Source organism: Mesoplodon mirus (genome assembly GCF_964341445.2).
Source record: "Mesoplodon mirus genome assembly, chromosome: 12".
In the NCBI taxonomy this organism is placed as follows: Eukaryota; Metazoa; Chordata; class Mammalia; order Artiodactyla; family Ziphiidae; genus Mesoplodon; species Mesoplodon mirus.
This window is the reverse complement of record NC_138988.1, coordinates 69,896,278-69,920,062: the sequence shown is the minus strand read 5'-3', so window position 1 is coordinate 69,920,062 and position 23,785 is coordinate 69,896,278. Positions and strand designations below refer to the sequence as shown.

The 23,785-nt window shown below is 42.9% G+C and overlaps 1 protein-coding gene across 1 annotated transcript in view; it reads right to left on the bottom strand.

The window, feature by feature from the left end:
• The window catches only part of TBC1D22B (TBC1 domain family member 22B), a 64,423-nt gene extending 59,163 nt beyond the window's left edge, over positions 1–5,260 (bottom strand). The window contains exon 1 of the mRNA XM_082638829.1: positions 5,060–5,260. Coding sequence (XP_082494955.1) covers positions 5,060–5,115 — 56 coding nt within the window. The 5' untranslated portion in view covers positions 5,116–5,260. The remainder of the gene's footprint in view (positions 1–5,059) is intronic.
• Between the last annotated feature and the right edge of the window lie 18,525 nt (positions 5,261–23,785).

The window sequence follows — 23,785 nt, the reverse complement described above, 5'->3', positions numbered from 1 at the left end:
CCTCTACTAACTGCAGTAGCCTCCTAACTACATCTGACTTGAACAACGGGGATTAGGGGCACCGACTCCACTCACAGCAGGGAGACCAGTTAGGAAGGTATAGCAGTGGTCCAGGCAAGAGAGGACTCAGTCTGATCCTGGTAGTAGAGGGAGAAGTGGTGAGAACAGCTCATATTCAGGATATATTTTGACAAGCCAACACAGGACTTGCTAATGAATTGGATGTGGCAGGAAGATAAAGAGAAGGATGAAAGACATTAGGATTTTTGGTCTGAGGAACTTGGTCAATGGGCCATTAAGTGAGATGGACAGAATAGCTTTGCAGGAGTGGGCAGATGTGGAAATCAAGAGTTCTGCTTGGATGTGTTACATGAGAGATGCTATTAGACAGCAAAACAGAGATGCATTAATTGTTCAGTATCCAGGGACTTCCCTGGCAGTCCAGTGGTTAAGACTCCGCACTTCTACAGCAGGGGGCACAGGTCCGATCCCTGGTTGGGGAACTAAGATTCCACATGCCTCTTGGTGTGGCCAAAAAAAAAAAAAAATTGTTCAGTATCCATACGGCAAAAGCATCCAGCACTAGGAATCAGCTTTCTTTCAATCTAATTCAGGGCTCTTTTTCTCAGTGGTTCTCAAAGTGCAGCTCCCAGATTAGCAGTAGCGGTATCCTTTGGGAACTTCTTAGAAGCTCAACTTCTCAGGTTCCACCTCAGACCTACTGAATTAGAAACTCTGGAAGTGGGCTTCCCTGGTGGCGCAGTGGTTAAGAATCTGTCTGCCAATGCAGGAGACATGGGTTCGAGGACTGGTCTGGGAAGATCCCACATGCCGCGGAGCAACTAAGCCCGTGAGCCACAGCTACTGAGCCTGTGCTCTAGAGCCTTTGAGCCACAGCTACTGAAGCCCGCGTCCCTAGAGCCTGTGCTCCGCAACAAGAGAAGCCACTGCAATGAGAAGCCTGCGCACCACAATGAACAAACACGCAATGCAGCCAAAAATTAATTAATTAATTAATTTAAAAAAAAAGAAACTCTGGAAGTGGGGCCTGGCAATCTGTGTTTTAACGAGCCTTCCAGGTGACTCATTAAGGTGTGAGAACCACTGCTCAAAATCATACTCTTCATCGCTAACGAACACCTGACAGCCAGAGACCCTGCATTAGGCTTCTTTGTGCCTCCGTAAATCCTCTGCCTAATTAACAATAGGTGGTGTTTTTTTCCACCCAGGATTCACTGGGGGCTCCAGACACACCACTGATCAAAGTTTTTCAATTCCAGTTTCAGAAACTAGAGCAACTAGGAGAAACAAATAAAAATAGGAGCTACTGTAATCACAACTATCATTTTCATAATGGCTAATATTAGTGAGTACCTTCTATGTACTTTCTATGCATTATCTCATTTAATCCTCATAACAGCTTTATAAGGTAGACAGTCTGTCCCCATTTTACAGATGAGGAAACTAAGGCACAAAGAGGTTAAGTAACTGCCCAAGGTCACATAGTTAGAAAGTGGCAGAGCTGGGAATTGAAACCAGGCAGTCAGGTTCCAGAGCTTGCATTCTTTTTTGTTTTTTCTCCTTTTTTGGAGATATAATTGACATATAACATTGTGTAAGTTTAAGATGTACATTCTGTTGGTTCAGTACACTTACAGTCACCCTCCGAAGTTTGATCCACGGTTGGTTGAATCTGCGGATGGATGTGGAACCCACGGATATTGAGGGCCAACCATACTGCCATTTCATATAAAGGACTTGAGTATCTGCAGATTTTGGTATCTGAGTGGGTCCTGGGACCAATCCCCCCCAGACACTGAGGGCTGACTGTACTGCAATATGATTACCACTGTCACATTGGCTAACACCTCTATCATGTCACATAATTATCATTTCTTCTTTGTGGTTAGAACAATTAACATCTAGTCTCTTAGCTACTTTGAAGTTTATAATACAGTGTTGTTGACTATAATCACTATGCTGTCCATTAACTCTCCAGAACTTATTTATCTACTAGTTTCAAGTTTCCAGAGTCTGTATTCTTAACCACATGGTACATACTACGTCCTGTCTTCCTAGGCATCCACACAAGGACCATTTGATGTATTAAGTACATGGGGCTCTCATGAATTACTGAAAGAACTTAAAAAAGATGTTTAATTCCATCAAATTACCATATGACCCAGCAATTCCACTCCTACATATACTCAAAAGAATAGAAAACATACTTTCACACAAAAACCTGCACATGAATTTCATAGCATTATTCATAATAGCCAAAAAGTGGAAACAACCCTAATGTCCATCAACTAATGAATGGATAAACAAAATGAGGTACTTCCATACAAGGAATATTATTTAGCCATTAAAGGAATGAAATACTGATACATGCCACAACATGAATGAGCCTTGAAAACACTACACTTAATAAAAGAAACCAGGCACAAAAGGCCTCATATCACATTATTCCATTTATATGAAATGTTCAGAATAGGTAAATCCATAGAAACAGAAAGATTAGTGGTTGCCAGGGGCCAGGGGGAGGAAGGGATGGGGAGTGACTACTAATGGCTATGAGGTTTCTTTTCGGGGTGATGAAAATGTTCTGAAATTAGTGGTGATGGCTGCACAAAACCATTTATACTCTAGATGAATATACTGAATACCACTGAATTATACACTTTAAAAGGGTGAATGTTTATGATATGTGAATTATCTCAATAAAGCTATTATTTTACAAAAGGATGCTTAATTCATTTTGAACTTGAGGCTATTTTACTACATAAAATTCCTATTTGTTGTAATTAAGGTTGCTGGATCATGATCAAAGAAACTGAAAGTAATCTGCCCTCTCTGAATTTTTACCTTTCAATTTGTAAAGAGTAAACTAGTTTCACTTCTAGGTTGCCATGGCCCTAGACACAGTTATCTGTGTCATTTCCCCAACCAGAGAAAGTTTTTCTTCAGTATGACTGAAAGAATACAAATGCAAAAGTTCTGTTCTTGAGAAAATATCCTAATATTTTCCTTAAATCAAAGCACTTTCTATCTAAAAGAACTTTAGTTTTCTCCCATAACCAGGGGCTCCTGGGGCTTCCCTGCTAAAAGCACACAGCTGAACAATGTTTCTCTTCAACAAGCAAGGTACTATTATGAATTCTGGCAACACTTTAATGCCTTAAGATAAACAATGAAAATAAATACCTAGCACTGGAGTAAGGATCAGAGAAACATTCTTTTAAATGTTTACTTTCTCTAATAATAACAGTAATACTAATAACTAGTATTTATCGAGCAACTATAATGCACTAAATAAACACTGTCCTAGGTTCTTTACAAATATGGTGTTTAATTCAGTCCTCACAGGAACCTTTAAGAAAGTATTTTTATCCTCATTTCACAGATAAGGAAACTGAGGCCTAAAAAGATTAAGTAAACCATTTGCCCTTGATCACACAGATAACAGTCCCATAATAATCCAAGTCTTTCAGAACTCAAATATTCTCTCTTCTATTCCTGTATATTCCTCTTCAAAATGAAAAAGGAAGCCAGAAACTTGAAGAAGCTGAAAAGACTGCTCTTCCTATCTCACAAAAGTAGTGCTTTGCAAAAAAGATGACTGTTTCTACAATCCAAAAGAGGAAATATGAAAACAAAAATTGTTAATAACGACCAGCAGTCAGTAGGCACAAAGTACTTTGCCATGTCCCACATCTCAAACACTGCTTCCTGATTTAACAGTTTTCCCATAGGTTCTGATTATAACCTTCAGATGTCAGATGTCAAAATTTAATGATCGCACCATGGAAATCCCCAGAGAACAGCAGTTAGCGAGACCAGAGAGCTCCCTAGACCAGGAAGGAAAAATAATCAGTTGGCAGGAAGTGGTGCCTATCTAAAAACATAGAAGTCTTTAGCATTAATATTAACACTGGGATTCCACAGCACTTTAACCTGAAGCTATTTCTGCATTCCCCTGTATTACTTAAAGCTGATCCCCAAATGTCTAACAGGATCCTAAATAAAATAAGACTGCTGTATAGCAACCACTGACCCTCATTTCTCTCTTGCTATTTAAAAAAACAAAAAAAGGATTATCCCTGAATTAATCAATAAGGAAGGGTAGCACGTGGGGCACAACCAAACATGAATTTCATTATCAAGTAGACTGTGGCTGTCAGAAATCTTAAATTTAAGACTGTAATATACACTCCTTTTACTCCTCAGGACTACGCCCAAACAAATTTAAACTATAAACCAACAGTAGACTGACGAATGTACAACTGCTAAGAGACTCAACATATACCAAAAAGGGGGTGATGGTGGGAGTGGAGAGTAACTTAGGAAGTCTGTTCTCCTACTAAACAGTTTAATTCAAGAAGTACATTACCAGGCAGAGGGGAAGAGGTCACTTGGGGTTGAACAAATCCTTAGGAAACGCTGAAGAAATATTCTCAATTCTAGGTCACCCTGTAATAATTCCTAACGGGAAAGGGCCAACTCAAGATAAAGTAAGGTCGAGCTTAAGAATTTTCCTCACTTTTCTTGTCCCCCCGCAGACGCTCCCACCAAAACTTTTTTGGGAGTCCAGGAGAAAAATTCGTACGTGCAGAGCTGGGGGAGCAACGGAAGGGGCCATCCTCGTGCAAACAACCACCTGTGAGCGGTGGAGACCCCCCCTGCCCCCCACGAAGGAGTTCCGTTTAAAGTGAAAAGCAGCTCTGGGGATGGCCTTCCAAACCCAGGACCGACACTGATTATTCACCCAATTCCACTGTCCCCTATGCCCGAACTCCGGCCACCTCCCGGCCGAGGGCAGCCCCTCCAGAGCCCTACGCCCCCAGTCCCGGGTCTGCTCCCACACCCAGCCACCTCCAAAGCTCGGTGCCCGCTCCTTTGCCTGACAGCTGTCCTCCCGCCACCAGGTAGCCCCAGCTCCCCCCGCCCAGGTCCCCAAACCAGCCTTCTTGGGTCGCTGACGCCCCAGGCCTGCGGGATTTAGGGTTTAGGATCTGTAAGGGTTTGGTCCAATCCCCTCTTCTCAGCGTCCTAGGCTCACCTCCCCGGTAGCTTGGCGCTCCTCTTCCAAAACTGCTTGCTGTTCTCGGCGGCCATTGCTCCGGCCCGGGGAAGGCCCTGTAGGCTGGCCAGGGGGGTACCCAGCGAGATGCCCCCAGGACCCCGCAATCGCAGGGCCAGCCCAGGCCGCTTCCCCGCTGCCGGTCACCCTCTCCCAGCTCCCGGGGGCGCCATCTTGGATGTGGGCACCCTCCCACCCAGCGCCGCTGCCATTGGTGGGCTGCGCAGGCTGTGGTCAGACAGACCAATCGGGAGCTGGAATCCTGCAGGCCGCTGAAGCCGAACGGTAACGTCAGGGGCTGAGCACACAGGTGAACCGGGCAGGCGGAGCTTGGACGAGCCGGGAGGCGGGGCTGAAAGTTCCTTAACCCAGGCAGAAGAAGCAGGTAAAGAAAGGGACCTATGGGAAGGAGGAGAGGGTGCTGTTTTCTTTGGGGGGTAATGAGGTTCCTGAGTCTAATATTTTTTGGAAAGAGAGAGCATATATATTTATATACATAAATCTTTGACCTAAAAATAAAGGCCCATGTGTTGGTTGCAGCCCATTTTTAACATCTCCCAACTCAACGACACTCTAGTTATTACCTTCTCCCCTCCCCCGTTCCGTTCGGCCCCTGATATATTTTAATCTGTGGAGGAAGATCGATACTGACCCGATGGCCCAGAGTTGCTAACTGTTCAACACGTGAGTAACGGTTGGTTCACAAGAGCCTCGCTCTCCTCAGGTAATTGATCACTATTAAAGGACTTGTGCTGTAGGTGAAATTCAAATGATCAAATCTCTGTTTCAACCAATAACTGTCACTTTCTGACTATGAGAACCCAGATGCTGACAAACTGTTTAGGAAATATTCTTTTTTTTCTTTTTTTTTTTTTTGCGGTACGCGGGCCTCTCACTGTTGTGGCCTCTCCCGTTGCGGAGCACAGGCTCCGGACGCGCAGGCTCAGCAGCCATGACTCACGGGCCCAGCCACTCCGCGGCATGTGGGATCTTCCCGGACCGGGGCATGAACCCGTGTCCCCTGCATCGGCAGGCGGACTCTCAACCACTGCGCCACCAGGGAAGCCCGAAATATTCTTATTTTATCTATCCAGTTCAGACTACAAAGTAACATTTCTTGAGAGGACATATCGCATCTCCAAGGCATGAATCACAAAAATTAAGGACGTACCCTCAAATATCCTTAATGTCCCTTATTAATCAATTATAAATCCTTCACCCTTGAATTTATTTTCAACCTAGTTTTGACTCAGAATGAGATTTAATATTAACATTTTGAATCCTTTGAATGTCTTGTCGGTGTTTTTTGCTCTTTTTGAGTTTCTGTGGTTGTATACCACAGTGACAGAGGTGGGGCTGGGGGGGTGGGGTGCAGGGAGCACACCCTAGTCCAGAGTAGTTTTTGTCTCAACGAAGGACTGATGAGATAGGCTGATCGTTCCCCACCCCCACTCCTGGTTACTGCTAGCACAGTCCTTCCACATATTGGAAGGTCTAAAGGACCTTCTTTTATATGCCCTCTGATGGCCCCTTTCTACACAGAAATACCTCCATTTTCAAGCTTCTTTTGTCCCCTGATTTTACAATCATGAGATTGTATGAAAAGGGCTATTTTAATTTTCTCTGAATTTCTCATCTTTTTATAGACTTTCATCTTATCCTGTCTCAGATAGTCACCTTTATGGGCATTTGCTCCATCAAACAAAAGCTGCTCTATCCTTTTAATCCTTTAAGCTGCCTTTCTTTGACTCTTTTTCTTAGGATGCGGTGGCTAGCACTGCATACTGAGATCCAAAAGGGATTTCCTGAGGTTTTTGTTGAAACTGATGTTTTGTCTTTACTCTGGACCACCAGAGCTTTTACTGGCATTTTGGATTTTACAAGAGCTGATGTCTTGAAGGGCTAATCTACAGCAACTTCTGATCCCTTTCTTCGGTGGCAGCTGGCAGTTCAGAGTTCATTATCTTAAAGATGTCACCTGAATTGTCTCCCCCTATGTGAGCTGCCTTACACTTGTCCACCTGGCAAGTGACCTGCCACTTTCCAGCCAATTCACATAGCTTTAGAAATGTTCCGGGAGATGCCCCCTGTTGACTTGACATTTTCCTATGTGGAAAGCAGAGTATAATTTGTGTACCTAGAAATGTCTCAAAGTATTCCTTCTTCTTAATCATTTATGAAATGTTAAATAACACTGATTCCCGGGGGATGCCTTAACATTGTTCAACCCAGAGAAGCCCTTAATATTCTTACTCTTTATTTTTTACATCTAAGCCATTTTCCCATCCAAGATTAAAAAAAAAAAAAGTTTACTCTACTTGTCTAGCGATAACTTTAAAAATACTCTTTGTTAGGGAAGTTGAGATTGTTGGGCCGTTTTTCACCCCCACCATAACCACCCAAATTGAAACCACCCACATCTTTACAGCAGCCTGCTATTAGGCCTCTTGCTTCCACTCTTGCCCCCTTAGAGTCTGTTCCCCACACAGCAGAGAGAGAGCCTTTTAGAATGTCAGATTATGTCACTCCTCTGATCAATATCTTGCAATGGCTCCATCACCCTTGGCATAAAATTCAAGCTCCTTAAAAACCCTATATGATTTGGTTCCACTCTCTTCCTTGCTTAATCTGCTCCAACCACACTTATTGCCTTTTTGCTATTCCTTAAACACTCCAAGCATGTTCCTACCTCAAGGTCTTTGTATTAGCCATTTCCTCTGCTTGGAATTCTCTTCCCCCAAATATCTGGATGGCTTGCTCCACATCCTATATTCCCAAGTGTCTTCACCTTGGGGATACCCTCCCCTACCACCCACCTTAAATAGCGGGCTCCACCACTCTATTTTTCTTTAAAGCACTCTCCCTACCTTCCATACTATATACCTGTTTCTTGTCCATCTCCACACCCCAGAATGTAAATTCCACTAAGGCAAGGATTTTGTCTGCTTTGTTCTCTGCTCTTCTCTGCTATTCTCACCTAGAATAGTGCTTGGCACACAGTAGGTGCTTAATATTTACTGAATGAGAGAATGAAGAGTATAAACTATTCTTGTCTTTTGGTTCTATGTTGTTCACACACATTTTTTGTTGGAAAAGATGATAGGAACCATTTTTCTCACCCCTAGCAGGATGTGTCCACTTTACCAAAGAGTCTATAAGCTTACCTATGCTCTTGGTTGAAGAACAGTCTTCCTTTCTTGGGAAAGATTGTCCTCTTCAAACCCTTTTGCATCTTCAGAGGGATAAACCTGTACCTAAAATGATGAAGGAGGGTGGCCACACACTTAGCCACCTGTCCATCAAAGGGTGATAGCTGTGACAGCAAGATCACCATCACACCAAACTTTGCCCAACTAAAGGTGAAAATCATTGGTTTGAGGTTCCCAAGGGGTCCTTGGAGTACTTTTTTTAATTTTTTATTTATTTAATTTTTTTTGTGGTATGCGGGCCTCTCACTGCTGTGGCCTCTCCCGTTGCGGAGCGCAGGCTCCGGACGCGCAGGCTCAGCGGCCATGGCTCATGGGCCCAGCTGCTCCGCGGCATATGGGATCCTCCCGGACCGGGGCACGAACCCGTATCCCCTGCATCGGCAGGCGGACTCTCAACCACTGCGCCACCAGGGAGGCCCCCTTGGAGTACTTTTGATGGAGACTCTTAGGGATAGGCACTCACTGGTCCACTATACTGGTGCTTCTTATACGTTAATGTACATGTGAATCACCTGGGGATCATGTTAAATGTCTAGATTCTGCTTTAGTAGGCCTGGGGTGGAGCTTACAGTTCTGCATTTCTAACAAGCTCCCAGGTGACACTGATGCTGCCGATTTGTGGACCTCACTTTGTAGATCTTCTGTTACTTGGCACAATATGGCCTATGATCCTTAAATTTATCACAAAGGTTTGATTATTTTGAAATTCTAAGTAGAAGACTCTCAATATTGTCTGCCTGCAAGCTCTTTGGAGCAAAGGGAATGAGCTATGTCTGGGTTGAATGCGCACTCAAAAGAGTGGGCGTATCCCAATCCTTAGAGAAAGTTCTATGGAAGAGATAAACTGTGCATGGAGACACATGCAGGCAAAGAAAGAGAAAGACCTGAAGGGCCTTTCAGAGTAGCAGCTCCAGGGGGAGATAAAAATCAAGAAAAAAGCCTTTGGACTAAGTTACAAAGAGATCACTGGCTGACTTTAACCTCAGTGTAGGAGTGGAGTGGACCCTGTGCTAAGAGGAAGGGTTAAGAAATGAGAGCAAGAAGCATCCCTCACAATGTACTGCAAAATGTTGGACCACCAAAGGGACAGTGAGGTCAAGCTGGGATCTAAAAGCAAGAGAGTTTTTGCGGTACCTAAACAACCACTAGACAGAGCCAACTGAGAGAGATCAATTATGTTAGGGAAGGCAAAGGGCTAAGCAAAAAGACTGAAGAAGCAAGGTTATAGGAGTAAAGAAAGGAAGAGAGAGTAGTTAGAGTTTGAAGGAGTGGAGGGAAGGTTAAGAATTTCTTTCCTAGGAACTTATTCTAAGAAAGTAAGTCAAAAGGAGGGGGGAAAAAGCTCTGTGTACAAAGGTATTCTTTGCCTAGTAACCAATAATAAATGGGACAAATCAAAAGAATATAAAGGTTTAAACATGAGAAGGCAGTTACACAAATTACAGCATGTGGTTTGTAAACTTGAAGCATGCTAGGTCATTAAATCATGCAAATTTGAATGTTACATTGTGCGTCAAAAAGGTTTATGAAGTGAGGTACAGCAGGGAAAAAGCAGAATGCAAAATGTCTTTGCCCGATTTCAATAAAAATATATGGGTTTTGTCAGAGTAGAAGAAAACATGGAGAAATTTAGAAAATTTTGTTAGATAGTAGAATTATACATCATTTTATTTCCAGAATTCTTCTCTAATGCTGCCATATTTTTATTATTATGAAATATATGTCACATAATAAATTAGGGGGTGGCAAACATTTTTCTATGAAGGTCCAGGCTGTAAATAATTTTCGGCTTTGCAAAACTAGCAAGGCTGTGTTCCAATAAAACTTCATTTGTAGCTACAAAAATTGGGATTCTATATGATTTTCACATCACAAATTATTCTTCTTTCAGTTTTTTTCCCAAATATTAAAATATGTAAAAACCATTCTTAGTTCACAGACCATACAAAAACAATGCACCAGATTTGGCTCACGGGTAGTAGTTTGCCAACCCTGCAGTGAAGACTAAAGAATAGGGAATTCCCTGGCTGTCCAGCGGTTAGGACTCCACAATTTCACTGCCGAGGGCCCAGGTCCAGTCCCGGGTCGGGGACTAAGATCCTGCAAGCTGCGGGACTTCCCTAGTGGCGCAGTGGTTAAGAATCCGCCTGCCAGTGCAGAGGACATGGGTTCAATCCCTGGTCCGGGAAGATCCCACATGCCTCAGAGCAACTAAGCCCGAATGCCACAACTACTGAGCCTGCGCTCTAGAGCCTGCGAGCCACAACTACTGAGCCTGCGTGCCACAACTACTGAAGCCCACACTCTTAGAGCCCGTGCTCCGCAACAAGAGAAGCCACTGCAATGAGAAGCCCGCGCACCGCAATGAAGAGTAGCCCCTGCTTGCCTCAACTAGAGAACGCCCTCACGCAGCAACAGACCCAACGCAGCCAAAAAAAAAAAAGAATAAAGAATAAATAACAAGATTAAGAAACAAAAAACCTTATAAGTCCCCATTTTGCCCCTCCTTGATCCCATTCCCCTCCTTCTCCAGTGGAAACCAGGATCCACTCTCATCCATGTTGTCAACTTTTACTATATATGTGCGAATCTATAAACATGTTTTTCATGTTTTGAAACTTTATAAATAGCAACACACTGTACATATGCTTCAGCAACTGGGTTTTTTCACACTGCACTCTGTTGACACAAGGAGCTCTAGTTTGTTCAACTTAACTGCCCTATTGTGTTCCACTATGTAAATATTCCTCAATTGTCATCGCCAGTTATTTTTATTTTGAGCAGTGCTCAATTAACATTCTTTTACACATTTACCATATGCAAAATTTTCTCTACTGTGGTGTTTTTCAAAGTACAGTTTGTCAACTATTAGTGAGTTGACATTAAAGGTTGCGACCTTTAATGAAATCAAATAGACAGGAACATTTATATCTTAAAGTTACATAATGTGTCAATTATATCTCAATTTAAAAAAAAAGAATAGACAGGATTAGAAAAGATCAGACCGTGTTACATGTAATAGGAAAAGGCACTGTTGTGCAAAATTTTTCAACTTTATATGCACTTATACATACATGTGTTTGTGTGCGTTTATGTGTACTTTATTGTAATGTAAAATGTATTTCTTAGTAAGCGGTTGTCACAAAGTTTGAAAAACCCATTGCTTTAAGGTGCCTAGGGACACCCAAGAAAAATATTGCAGGATCACAGAATATGCACAGTTTCCACTTAACTAGACTCTGCAAAATGCTCTCTGAAATGGTTTTTCCAATTTATATTGGTCCTCACAGCAATGAGTGAGTTTCCATTGCTTCACATCCTCACCTGTAGTAGGTTTTTCTCATGGGATGTTAAATATACCACATACACGAAAGAATGTATAAAACTAATGTGTACCCGCCTGCCAATGCAGGGGACACGTGTTTGAGCCCTGGTATGGAAAGATCCCACATGCCGCGGAGCAACTAAGCCCGCGAGCCACAACTACTGAGCCTGCGTGCCACAACTGCTGAAGCCCACGTGCCTAGAGCCCGTGCTCCATAACAAGAGAAGCCACCGCAGTGAGAAGTCTGCACACCACAATGAAGAGTAGCCCTTGCTTGCCACAACCAGAGAAAGCCCACGCAGCAACGAAGACCCAACGCAGCCAAAAATAAAATTAATTAATTTAAAAAAATTAATATGTATAGTTTGATGAATAATAATAGCATTTGCCTGCATGTACCCACTCTCCACACTATGCAACAACAGGACATCACCAGGACCTTAGATGCCTCTTGGAGGTCCCTTGCTCTGGGCATTCCCCTTTCTCCCTGCTTCAGGTGTAACCACTGTGCAGAATTTTGTATTAATCATCCTCTGTGTATTTATATTTTTCAACCTACATTTGTAACCTTAAGTAAAGTATTGTTTATATTAATGATATTGTATGGTATCCATTCTCCTGTTGCTTGATTCTTTAGACAACAGGATGGTTTTGAGATTTACCCTCATTTTCCACTGCTGTATAACATTCCATTTTATAAATAGCACAGTTTATCTATGTTACTACTGGTGAGCATTTAGTTGTTTCAGGCTGATCTGCAGCCTGAAGCAAGAGTGAGAAAAATAGATGCTTGTGGTTGTAAACCACTGGGTTTGCATTGTTAGTGTGGCCATAACTGATTATTATAGAAGTGGAATGGAAGAAAAGTAGAAGAGAAAAGTCAGCTAGGTGTACTCTTTCAAGAAGCTTAGCTGTAGGGGAATTCCCTCGCAGTCCAGTGGTTAGGACTCTGCACTTTCACTACCAAGGGCGTGGGTTCAATCCCTGGTTGGGGAACTAAGATCCCACAAGACACGTGGTGCAGCCTAAAAAAAAAAAGAGAGAGAGAGAAAGAAGAAGCTTAGCTGTGAAGAGAGGCTAGTTTCCTCCTCTTCCTCCCCCTCATCACTGCTGTTGTTTTAGTTCTTTATTTGCCTGTAATACAAACCTCTTTCCCATGTACGGAGAATTTTTCACTCTATGAAACTTTGTGAGAAGGAGAGCTCACCTACCAGTATTGCAGCTAAAAGTGGCAGCTACTTAGTTTTCCATCCTTCCTTATGAACTAAGTCATATGCACACGTCATAGGCTCTGCTAATAAAATTTTCCCAAACTAGACTTTGAATCAGGAGGAGCTTATGAGGCAAAGAAAAAAGAGAACAAGAAAATCCATTCTTGGTGGGCAGTGCCAGCTGTGACAGCAACACCCAGTTTGGGGGAATAGCTCTGGCAACAGCAACATCTAGAGTCTGGTGCTAGAAGGCCTCTCTCTCAGTGTAACTATGATATCAAATGCTCATTGCTGGCGGCAGCAGTGTCTTCAGCAGCCCAGCCCTGTGGTGTGATATTGGCTACCATCCTGGAAGCAAAACCTCTGAATGTGGTGTGGTAGACTGATGGCATTCATGCCCCAATTCTTCACCTCTCCCTGCATCCGTATTATCTTGTGGGACCTTCTCGTTCTTTTTTTTTTCTTTTTTTAAAAATATTTATTTATTTATTTGGCTGCACTCGGTCTTAGTTGCAGCATGCAGGATTTAGTTCCCTGACCAGGGATCGAACCTAGGCCCCCTGCATTGGGAGCACAGAGTCTCAACCACTGGACCACCAGGGAAGTCCCATGGGACCTTCTCATTCTGACTCTGGACTGACTATTGTGATTTGCTGTGATCAATGGATGTTCGCAAACATTACACAAGCAGAAGCTTGAAAAGCACTCGGGTGGCTGCACTTGTTCTCTGTCTTAGTCTATTTGTGATTCTATTATAAAATACTACAGACTGAGTGGCTTGTAAACAACAGAAATTTATTTCTCACAGTTCTGGAGGCTGGAAGTCCAAGATCAGAGTGCCAGCATGGCTGGATTCTGGCAAAGGCTCTATTTTGAGTTGCAGACTGCCAACTTCTTGCCATGTCCTCCCGTAGTGGAAGGAGCAAGGGATTTCTCTGGGATCTCTTCATTCAGGAGGGCTCCACCATCATGACCTAAGCACCTCCCAAAGGACCTTCCTTCTAATACCATCCCATTGGGCATTAGATTTTCAACGTATGAATTTGGGGAGGACAAAAGCATTCAATCTGTAGCACTCTCACTGTTGTCCTCTGCCATTGTCATTACAACATGTCTAGGCTAGCCTGTTGGATGATGCGAAACATGTGGCCCTAGGCCAAGTCTCCCTGAGTTATCCCAGCTGAGGCCATCCTAGATCAGCCAACAGCCAGTTGACCCTCAGGCATATGAATGAGCTCAGCCAAAATCAACAGAACTGTCTAGCCAACCAACAGTTGACCCCAGACACTCGAGTGAGTCCAGCTGAAATCAGTCCAGCTCAGCCCAGCCCCAGATAAGCTGAACCCCACAGACTTGTGAACTAAGTACTGTTCATTGTTACATGCCACTGAGGTTTTGTGGTTGTTTATGTAGCATCATTGTGGCAATAGATAACTGGTCCTTTCCACACGTCTGTGAGCTATGCCTTTTCTGCTTAATTCAGCCAAGAGCCAGTATCTGTTGCTTGCCCTAACACAAAGCCTGAATGTAAATCAGAGAGAGACACAGGGTCAAAGGAGAGATTGTTTGAGCTGGGAAAGACTTTGGCATGCTTACAGGCAGAGGATTGGAGGCAATTGTGTTTATTAGGATATAAGTTTGGCTGCAAAATAACAGTGCTTTAAACATGATAGGAGTTTATAGTTTCCCTCTCTCATGTAAGAGCCTAAGTAAGTGGGCAGCTCTGCTGTGGGAACCTTCAGAAGCCCAGATCCTTCTCTCTGTGTTTATCATGTCCTTGCCCAGTTGGTCTGAGATGACTCCCTACTCCATCCACATTTCAGCCATTGGGAAGAGGGAAAGGGAAGACATGACTTTCTCCTGAACACCTGGTGGTTACATTCATTTCTCCCCCTTCCAACCCATTCTCAGAGATTGGTCACACAGTTACACCCAACTGCAAGGGAGGCCAGGAAAGGCAAACCTTATTCTGGCCAATTATGTGTATATCTAAAAATCCTGCTTCTGTGGAAGAAGGGGCAAACAGATAGTAAGAGTTCTTGCCATGTCATTGGGGAAGAAGAGATAATTAATGGAACAGGATCTCTGTGGTAGACTTTATTAGCCATTTCCTTCCTTCTTCCCCGTTAAGGGGACTCATCTTTTGGAGAGGTGAGGCAACTGTGTTCCCAGTCTGGGCATAACTCATGATATGTCTAAACTAATGATGGCAATTCTACTCAGCTTTGTCAGGAACTGGTTTCCCCAACCTCCCCTGCAGCTGTGGGTGACCATGTGACCCAGTTCTGGCCAGTGAGCCATGAAGGGAAGGCTGCTGGGGGCAGTTCTGGGAAGTGGTTTCCTTCCCATGGAAGAGACAAATGCAGAGGAGAGCTTACTGTCGCACTCCTGTTTGTGATACTGGTGTGAGGCTTATTACCATAAAAGAAAGGCCAAGAGAATTACAAATGCCAAACTAGAGCCCTGGCACCTTCTTGAGGATTCCAGTGACCTTGAGGGATGAGTATGAGTGAGCCAGGTGGAGACGGGGAGAAAAGATATTTGAGAAAGTAAGAGTATTATAAACATGAGAAGGAATGCTCAGAGATGTTCCTGGAAAGTTGGACTGGAGTCAAATCGTGAGGACTTTGTATGCAGCAGTGTGATTTATTGTCAGAATTGCCTCATTAAGAGTTGGGGCTGGTTTCCTGCTTGTTGGTTGATACACCACCAAAGCGTGACAGGCATTTTTCCTTTGTAGGTTTAAGATGACTGAGCATCTCTTCCCCCATTGGAGAGTTAAAATACTTTTGTTTTGGAAAATCTAGGCTCTCAAAGGCAGAGATCTAGATGATGTGGGTGGGTAGTGGGTGTAGATTTGAAAAGATGAGGGAGAAGGGAATCATTCCCAACCCCTACAGCAAGTGGGATTTCCCTACCCTTGGGGAATGGAGAGGTGCCTGGCTCTGACCACTTTGGGGCCTGTGTTTGACTCCCTCCCAGACCCCAGAGTGACAGGATGTCTGTGTGGACCCAGGCTGGGGACTGAGCTGTGAGCCACAACCTTCGGGGCTGTGGACAGTGGGACCACTGAGGCTAGGACATCAAGCCTCTCACAGTGAGCAGCCACACCAGCCTGAAGTCTAGAGCCCTTCCCTGAGTTTCCAGGATTGGATGAACTTGGGAGTTCTATGTGATTCCAGCAAGGAGAGAGGGGAGTGAAAACAAACAACAAAAAAAAACTGATTGAGATAGAATTTCTCCTTAACTCCTTGAGGAAGACAACTGAGTCCGATTTGATATTATTTTTAAAAAATAAAGGAAATTCCTCCCTGGCGGTCCAGTGGTTAGGACTCTGTGCTTCCACTGCAGGGGTTACAGTTTCAATCCCTGTCTGGGGAACTAAGATCCCACAAGACATGCAGAAATATAAAATAAGATAAAATAAAATAAAATGAAATACTGCCTTCTTGCATTAGAGTGTCCAATTATGGTACGAACTGATTCTGTGGTATACAAAGGCAAAGGAAAGGGAGTAAGAAGAGGTCATAAATTATCTCAGTAGCTTTTTTTTTAAATCGATAGATTTTTTTACAAGAGTGTAGAAGATGTGTCTCTAAGAGCTCAAGCTGGTATATATGCAAAGTATTCATTTTCATTTTTTTTAAAAATAAATTTATTTATCTTGGCCTGCATTGGGTCTTCGTTGCTGCATGCAGGCGTTCTCTAGTTGTGGCGAGCGTGGGCGTCTCATTGCGGTGGCTTCTCTTGTTGCGGAGCACAGGCTCTAGGCGCACAGGCTTCAGTAGTTGTGGCTCACGGGCTCTAGAGCGCAGGCTCAGTACTTGTGGTGCACAGGCTTAGTTGTTCTGCTGCATGTGGGATCTTCCCGGACCAGGGCTCAAACCTGTGTCCCCTGCATTGGCAGGCAGATTCTTAACCACTGCACCACCAGGGAAGCCCCTCATTTTTATTTTTAAAAATCAAATTAAATTGGCCGGACACTGCCAGGCTAGAAGGAAATCCAATCTCCATTATTACCAGGGCTCCTCTGGCTCTCGGGGATGCCTCAGAATCCAGAAGTAGAACCTGGCGCCAGAAGAAGGCCAGCCTCGTACCCGTGACCATCATGGGGCCTGCTGACAGCTGCCTCGTGCAAGCCCACGGAATGGAGCCTTGAAGCCCACCAGCGCCTGCTTCAGGCCCCACATAAGGTATAGGCATTTTTACTGAGGTGTTAAAGAAAAAAAATTATTCATGAAGGAATTCCCTAGCGGTTCAGTGGTTAGGACTCTGAGCTTTCACTGCCGAGGGTGTGGGTTCAATCCCTGGTCGGGGAACTAAGATCCCACAAGCCACGCGGCACAGCCAAAAAAAAAAATATATATATATATATATATATATATATATATATATATATTCATGACACTTGTTAAAGATTCTAAGGACAATTTTCTTCAAAAGGGACTATTGCAAATGGTGGTTTTGTGGTAGGGGAGAGAGGGGGCCCAACTCTGGATACAAGGACAAGTAGAGATTTATAGCTAAGTAGCAGGGTGGGAAGCAGTACATGGAAAATGACCGAGAGGAAACAACAAGGCTGGAGGATTCTTGCTGAAGCCAGGCCAGGGTGATCAGATACCAAGGGTAGGGGATTTTTTTTTTTCTTTGTTGGCTGCACCTCGCATCATGCAGGATCTTAGTTCCCCGACCAGGGATTGAAAAAAAAAATCAGTAACGTCCTAATACATAAATGTATCAGGTAAAGGATATAAACAGTGTAAAAAGGGCAGTAAAACTAGTTAACAAATACTCTTAAAATATTCAGCCTTAAGAGTAGTAATCAATAAGATGAAAAAATTAAAAAATGATTTTTTACTTACTACATAGGTTAAATGGAAAGAGTAAGTCAAGATGGAAAATAATTTTAAAACAGTAATACCAAATTATGACATATATGTCCCAAAACAGGTATGTACATTTACTTTTGGTGGAAGAGCCATTTGGTGTTTTGCTTATATCTAGTGTTTTTATAATTGTTTATTTTCTTGTTTTATATCAACTATGCTTTTATTATATATATATATATATATATATATATATTAAAAACACATAGTTTGGGGCTTCCCTGGTGGCACAGTGGTTAAGAATCCGCCTGCCAATGCAGGGGACACATGTTCGAGCCCTGGTCCAGGAAGATCTCACATGCCGCGGAGCAACTAAACACGTGCGCCACAACTACTGACCCTGTGCTCTGGAGCCCGCAAGCCAAAACTACTGAGCCTGCATGCCACAACTACTGAAGTCTGTGCGCCTAGAGCCTGTGCTCTGCAACAAAGAGAAGCCACCGCAATGAGAAGCCAGTGCACCGCAACAAAGGGTAGCCCCCTCTCGCCACAACTAGAGAAAGCCCGCATGCAGCAACAAAGACCCAATGCAGCCAAAAATAAATTAACTTAATTAATCTATAAAACAAACAAATAAACAAACAAAACACATAGTTGTGGTAGGCATTCCAAGCTGGCCATCAATAATCCTTGCCTCCTGGTGTTTTACACCTTTGTGCAGGTATAAATACCTCATAGGCCCCTACAGAGTTGGTTTGTGTGAACAGTTGAATGCAGCTGGAATGACAGATGTCACTCGAGATTAGGTTATAAAAGGTACTGCAGCTTCCATTTTGGTCTATCTCCTCACTTGTTCTGGAGGAAACCATCTGCCATGTTGTGAGAACACTCAGGCAGCCTATAGAAAGACTCACGAGGTGAAGAATTGAGGTCTCTAGCCAAAAACCAGCAAGAAACTAAGGCTTCCTGTCAACAACCACGTGGGTGGGCTTGGATGAGGATCTCCTCCCCACAGTAGTGCCTTCAAATGACCACAGCTGAGCCAACAGCTGGATTGAACCGCATGAGAGACCCTGAGCCGGAACTACCCAGCTAAGCCACACCCAGATTCCTGACACACAAAAATGATCAAATAATAAATGTTTGTTATCATGAGCTTCTAAGGTTTGAGGTAATTCGTTACAGGGCAATAGATATCTAATATAATAGTTCAGAGGGGGATAGTAAAATACACTTAAAGAGTTTTAAAAATAAGTTTTTTATCCTACCTTTCATTATCCACACAGACATGCCCCTCAGAGGCCAATGTCCAAAGGCTGGACTGCCACTGCTAGACTTTTTGTTATAAGAAGAAAATAAATCTCTCTTTTTTAAAAAATACTATTGTTCGAGTCTGTTCTCCACAGCCAAATGTACTCTTAACTGATATAGGTGCCTTAGGCTCTTATAATGTGCTCATTGACATTGGTATTTTCCTCCCTCAACCCAATAATGCAAAGAGATCCAGCTGAAGAGAGCTGGCTGCAACATTCTCTGCTGGAATCACAAGTCAAATTGTGAAAGGAACAGAAAATGTAAAGTTCTTACCATAACTGTGTAAATCTAAGATATTATCAAATGCAAGTTGCACTAATATTCCAGGTATCACTGAAAGAAAAATACTATTAATTAAATTATGCCTTAATGCTTTCTCATCACTTTGTATTTTTATTTTCTATTTATCAAAATGATTTTCTAGACTTATTTAAACATAGATTTTTAAATCACATATCAATACTTATAAGAATATTGAACTTCAGGACTTCCCTTGCGGTCCAGTGGTTAAGACTCCATGCTTCCACTGAAGGGGGGGCACACGGTTCCACCCCTGGTCAGGGAACTAAGATTCCACATGCTGCATAGTGTGGCCAAAAAAAAATAAAAATAATATTCAACTTCAGAAGTAATCCATAAAATGCAAAAAGACTTTCTTTTTCAATGTTGACATCCTTGGCATATTTGCTTTTGTCTTCATGCCTGTTGCCTCATAGTAACAAATGACTGTTGAGGTATATTCAAGCTAAGAAGAAAGAAGATGTAGAGATAGTGTTACCCAAAAACTGGGTTTGCCTCTTGGTGGGTGTTGAGCCAATAGACATAACCAAGCCAATAGACACATCCAAGCCAAAGAAGGAAGGATTTATTAATACTTGCAGCAAGTAAGGAGAACACTAGGGATCTTTCCCAAAGCAGTGCTTCCCCGAACGGCAAAATTGGGGAAGTTTTAAGCTAAGGGTACATGCATATTCATGAGAGGACTTAAGCAGAGGACAATTCAGCATAGAATTGGGGCAAAGGTTGACAGAGTCCAAGCTTTAGTTGATGTAAAGTCAGGAGGGTCAACATCACCATCCTATCCTCCACCTGGGTGGGGGCCTTAGTTCCTGCAAAACTCAAAAGATTTTGTTATGCAAATGATGGAGAGGATGTGGAGAAAAGGGAACCCTCCTACACTGTTGGTGGGAATGTAAGTTGGTACAGCCACTATGGAAAACAGTATGGAGGTTCCTTAAAAAACTAAAAATAGAGCTACCCTATGACCCAGTAGTCCTACTCCTGGGCATATATCCAGAGAAAACCATACTTTGAAAAGATACAGTACCCCAATGTTCACTGCAGCACTATTTACAATAGCCAAGACATGGAAGCAATCTAAATGTCTATGGACAGATGAATGGATAAAGAAGATATGGTACATATATATAATGGAATACTACTCAGCCATAAAAAAAGAATGAAATAATGCATTTGCAGCAACATAGATGGACCTAGAGATTATCATACTAAGTGAAGCAAGTCAGAAAGAGAAAGACAAATACCATATGCTATCACTTATATGTGGAATCTAAATATGGTACAAATGAACCTCTCTATGAAACAGAAACAGACTCACAGAGAGAGAACAGACTTGTGGCTGCCAAGGGGGTGTGGAATGGGGGAGGGATGGAGTGGGAGGTAGGGGTTAGCAGATGTAAGCTATTATATAGAGAATGGATAAACAATAATGTCTTACTGTATAGCACAGAGAACTCTATTGAATATTCTGTGATAAACCATAATGGAAAAGAATATTTTAAAAAGGTATATATATGTATAACTGAATCACTTTGCTGTACAGCAGAAATTAACACATTATAAATCAACTATACTTCAATAAAAATTTTTTTTTAAAGATTTTATGTATATTGTTATATATATCCCTTGAGGAGCCAGGGCCCTGCCCCAAGGCTGCACTATTGTTTCTTGACTGCTCCTCCCTTGTTTCTGCATTCCCTCCCTTAAGATCATTAATTACTGAGACCTGTTCAAGGGCAAGCACTGTAGCCAGGCTTAGATCACAAAATGGCTTAGGCCAAAATGGGTTCTCTTATGTCAAGAAAGCCATTCCTGGTTCTCTTTCTCTGGGGAACCCTAACCTATCTGTTTACAGTAGTGCCAGCCACATCATCCTCTTTTATCAGGAAAAGCAAACATCATCCCAGCAGATTTCTGCTTATATGTCATTTGCCAGAACTATGTCCCATGGACACTCTTGATACAAGCAAATATCTAGAAAAGCAAATATTTAGCCTGTGTCCTAAGTTCACTGGCATTCCAGACAAAAGAAGACTTCTGTTAGCAAAGAGGAAATGAGTATTAGGGGGGAAGCTGATGGTGTCTGTTGCAATGCAGCTTAATAAATAGTAGTTTCACTTTTTTTTTTTTTTTTTTTGGCCGTGCCCCTCGGCATACGGGATCTTAGTTCCCCAACCAGGGATGGAACACATGCCCCTGCAGTGGAAGCATGTAGTCCTAGATGAAACCATGTAACTCAGATTTGGACTTGAATCCACGTGGCCAGGACTCAAACCCGGCCAAAACCCATGGTCTTACTTACTTACTTACTTATGTATTTATTTATTTATGCATGCCTGTGCTGGGTCTTCGTTGCTGCACACGGGCTTTCTGTGGTTGTGGCGAGCAGGGGTTACTCTTCATTGTGGTGTGCGGGCTTCTCACTGCCGTGGCTTGTCTTGTTGTGGAGCATGGGCTCTAGGCACGCAGGCTTCAGTAGTTGTGGCACGCAGGCTCAGTAGTTGTGGCGCACAGGCTTAGTTGCTCCATGGCATGTGGGATCTTCCCGGACCGGGGCTTGAACCCGTGTCCCCCCTGCATTGGCAGGCAGATTCTTTTTTTTTTTTTTAAGTGTAATTTTTTTTTTAATTTATTTATTTTAATTTATTTATTTTTGGTTGTATTGGGTCTTCGTTTCTGTGCGAGGACTTTCTCTAGTGCCGGCGAGTGGGGGCCACTCTTCATCACGGTGCGCGGGCCTCTCACTGTCGTGGCCTCTCATGTTGCGGAGCGCAGGCTCCAGACGCTCAGGCTCAGTAGTTGTGGCTCACGGGCCCAGTTGCCCCGTGGCATGTGGGATCTTCCCAGACCAGGGCTCGAACCCGTGTCCCCTTCATTGGCAGGCAGATTCTCAACCACTGTGCCACCAGGGAAGCCCTCCACAGTCTTCTGAGATCACACACCTGGTTTTAGGACTTAATGAAATTCAGGTTCTTGATGTCTCATCGCCAAAAGAATTCAGTGAGAGACAAAGTGACAGGTTCGAAGTGGATTTATTTGAGAGAAACACACTCCACAGACAGAGTGTGGGCCATCTCAGAAGGTGAAAGCAGACCCAGGATATGGGGTTGGCAGTTTTTATAGGGGTGGGTAATATCATAGGCTAATGAGTGGGAGGGGTATTCCAGCTATTTGGGGGAAGAAGTGGGGATTTCCATAAATTGGGTCACTGCCCACTTTTTGACCTTTATGGTTGGCCTTGGAACTGTCATGGCACCTGTGGGTGTGTCATTTATCTTGCTGACGTGTTACAATGAGCGTATATTGAGGCTTAAGGTCTAGTGGAATTCAACTTGTCATCTTGGACCTATTTGGTTCTAATTAGTTTACGTCGTGCCCTTGGGCTATGTCATTCTTTTAAAGGTTGTGCCCTGCCCCCTTCCCTCCTGTTTCATAACTACTGGACTGCCAAGGAATTCCCAATAGTAGTTTTACATGCATAATAAATAGTGGTTACCCCTTGGCATAAAGCAAAAGTGATGATAGCAAAAACTCCTACATAGTACAGTGCTTACCATGTTCCAAGCATTGTTCTGAGTGTTTTAAATATATTAACTTGTTTAATCCTCACAGCAACTTTACAAGGTAAATGCTGTTATTATCCTTGTCTTGTTTTAGTATTTTTTATTGTTCTTCCTATGCTCACAATTAGACATCATAATCCTCGGTGCATGACATATTCCTCACTGATCCATGCATAGCTCTTTTAATTACTTTTAAAATACTAGTTATTTTTAATAAAGTAATATGTACCCTCAAATCCTCTACCCAAAATCAAATTAGGATCTTGTCAGTAATTCAGATCTGAGTATATGATCTGCCCAACCCATTTCACTTCCTTCCCCTGGTCCAAGGTGATCGTAATTTAGAGTCCTAAGTTCATCATTCCTTTGCTTTCCTTATATAGTTTTATTGCTTCTATATATACAGTCCAAAAATTGTGTGTGTGTGTATAATATATATCTATAGTTGTTTTTAACTGTATATCTTCTTCTGGTACTTTTTTTACTTACTATTACATTACTAAGATTCATTCCAATTGTTGTGTGTTGCTACAGTCATTCATTTTGATGACCGTTTAACATCCCATTGTGTGAATATGTAGCAGTTTATTCATCCTCAAACCATTCTTTACTGAAGTACCTATTATATTCTCAGTGTAAAAGTACCTATTACATTTTTCTTTTCTGGTTATTAACTGGACTAACTCTGTCACATCCATGTTTGCTAATAGCTTCATGTGATTTGAAGCTGTTCTTAATATTGATGCCTCCCTTACATTGTCTACAATCTATTTCTTCCCTTGCCTTTTCAGGATACGGTGGATGGCTCAGAACATGACTAATTAACTCACTCCCCCAAGGTTGAACCTCCCTACCCCTGAGGCTGAACCTGGTAGGGCAGAGCTTCCAAAAAACAAAACAGGGAACTCCCTGACAGTCCAGTGGTTAGGACTGCGCTTTCACTGCTGAGGGGCTGGG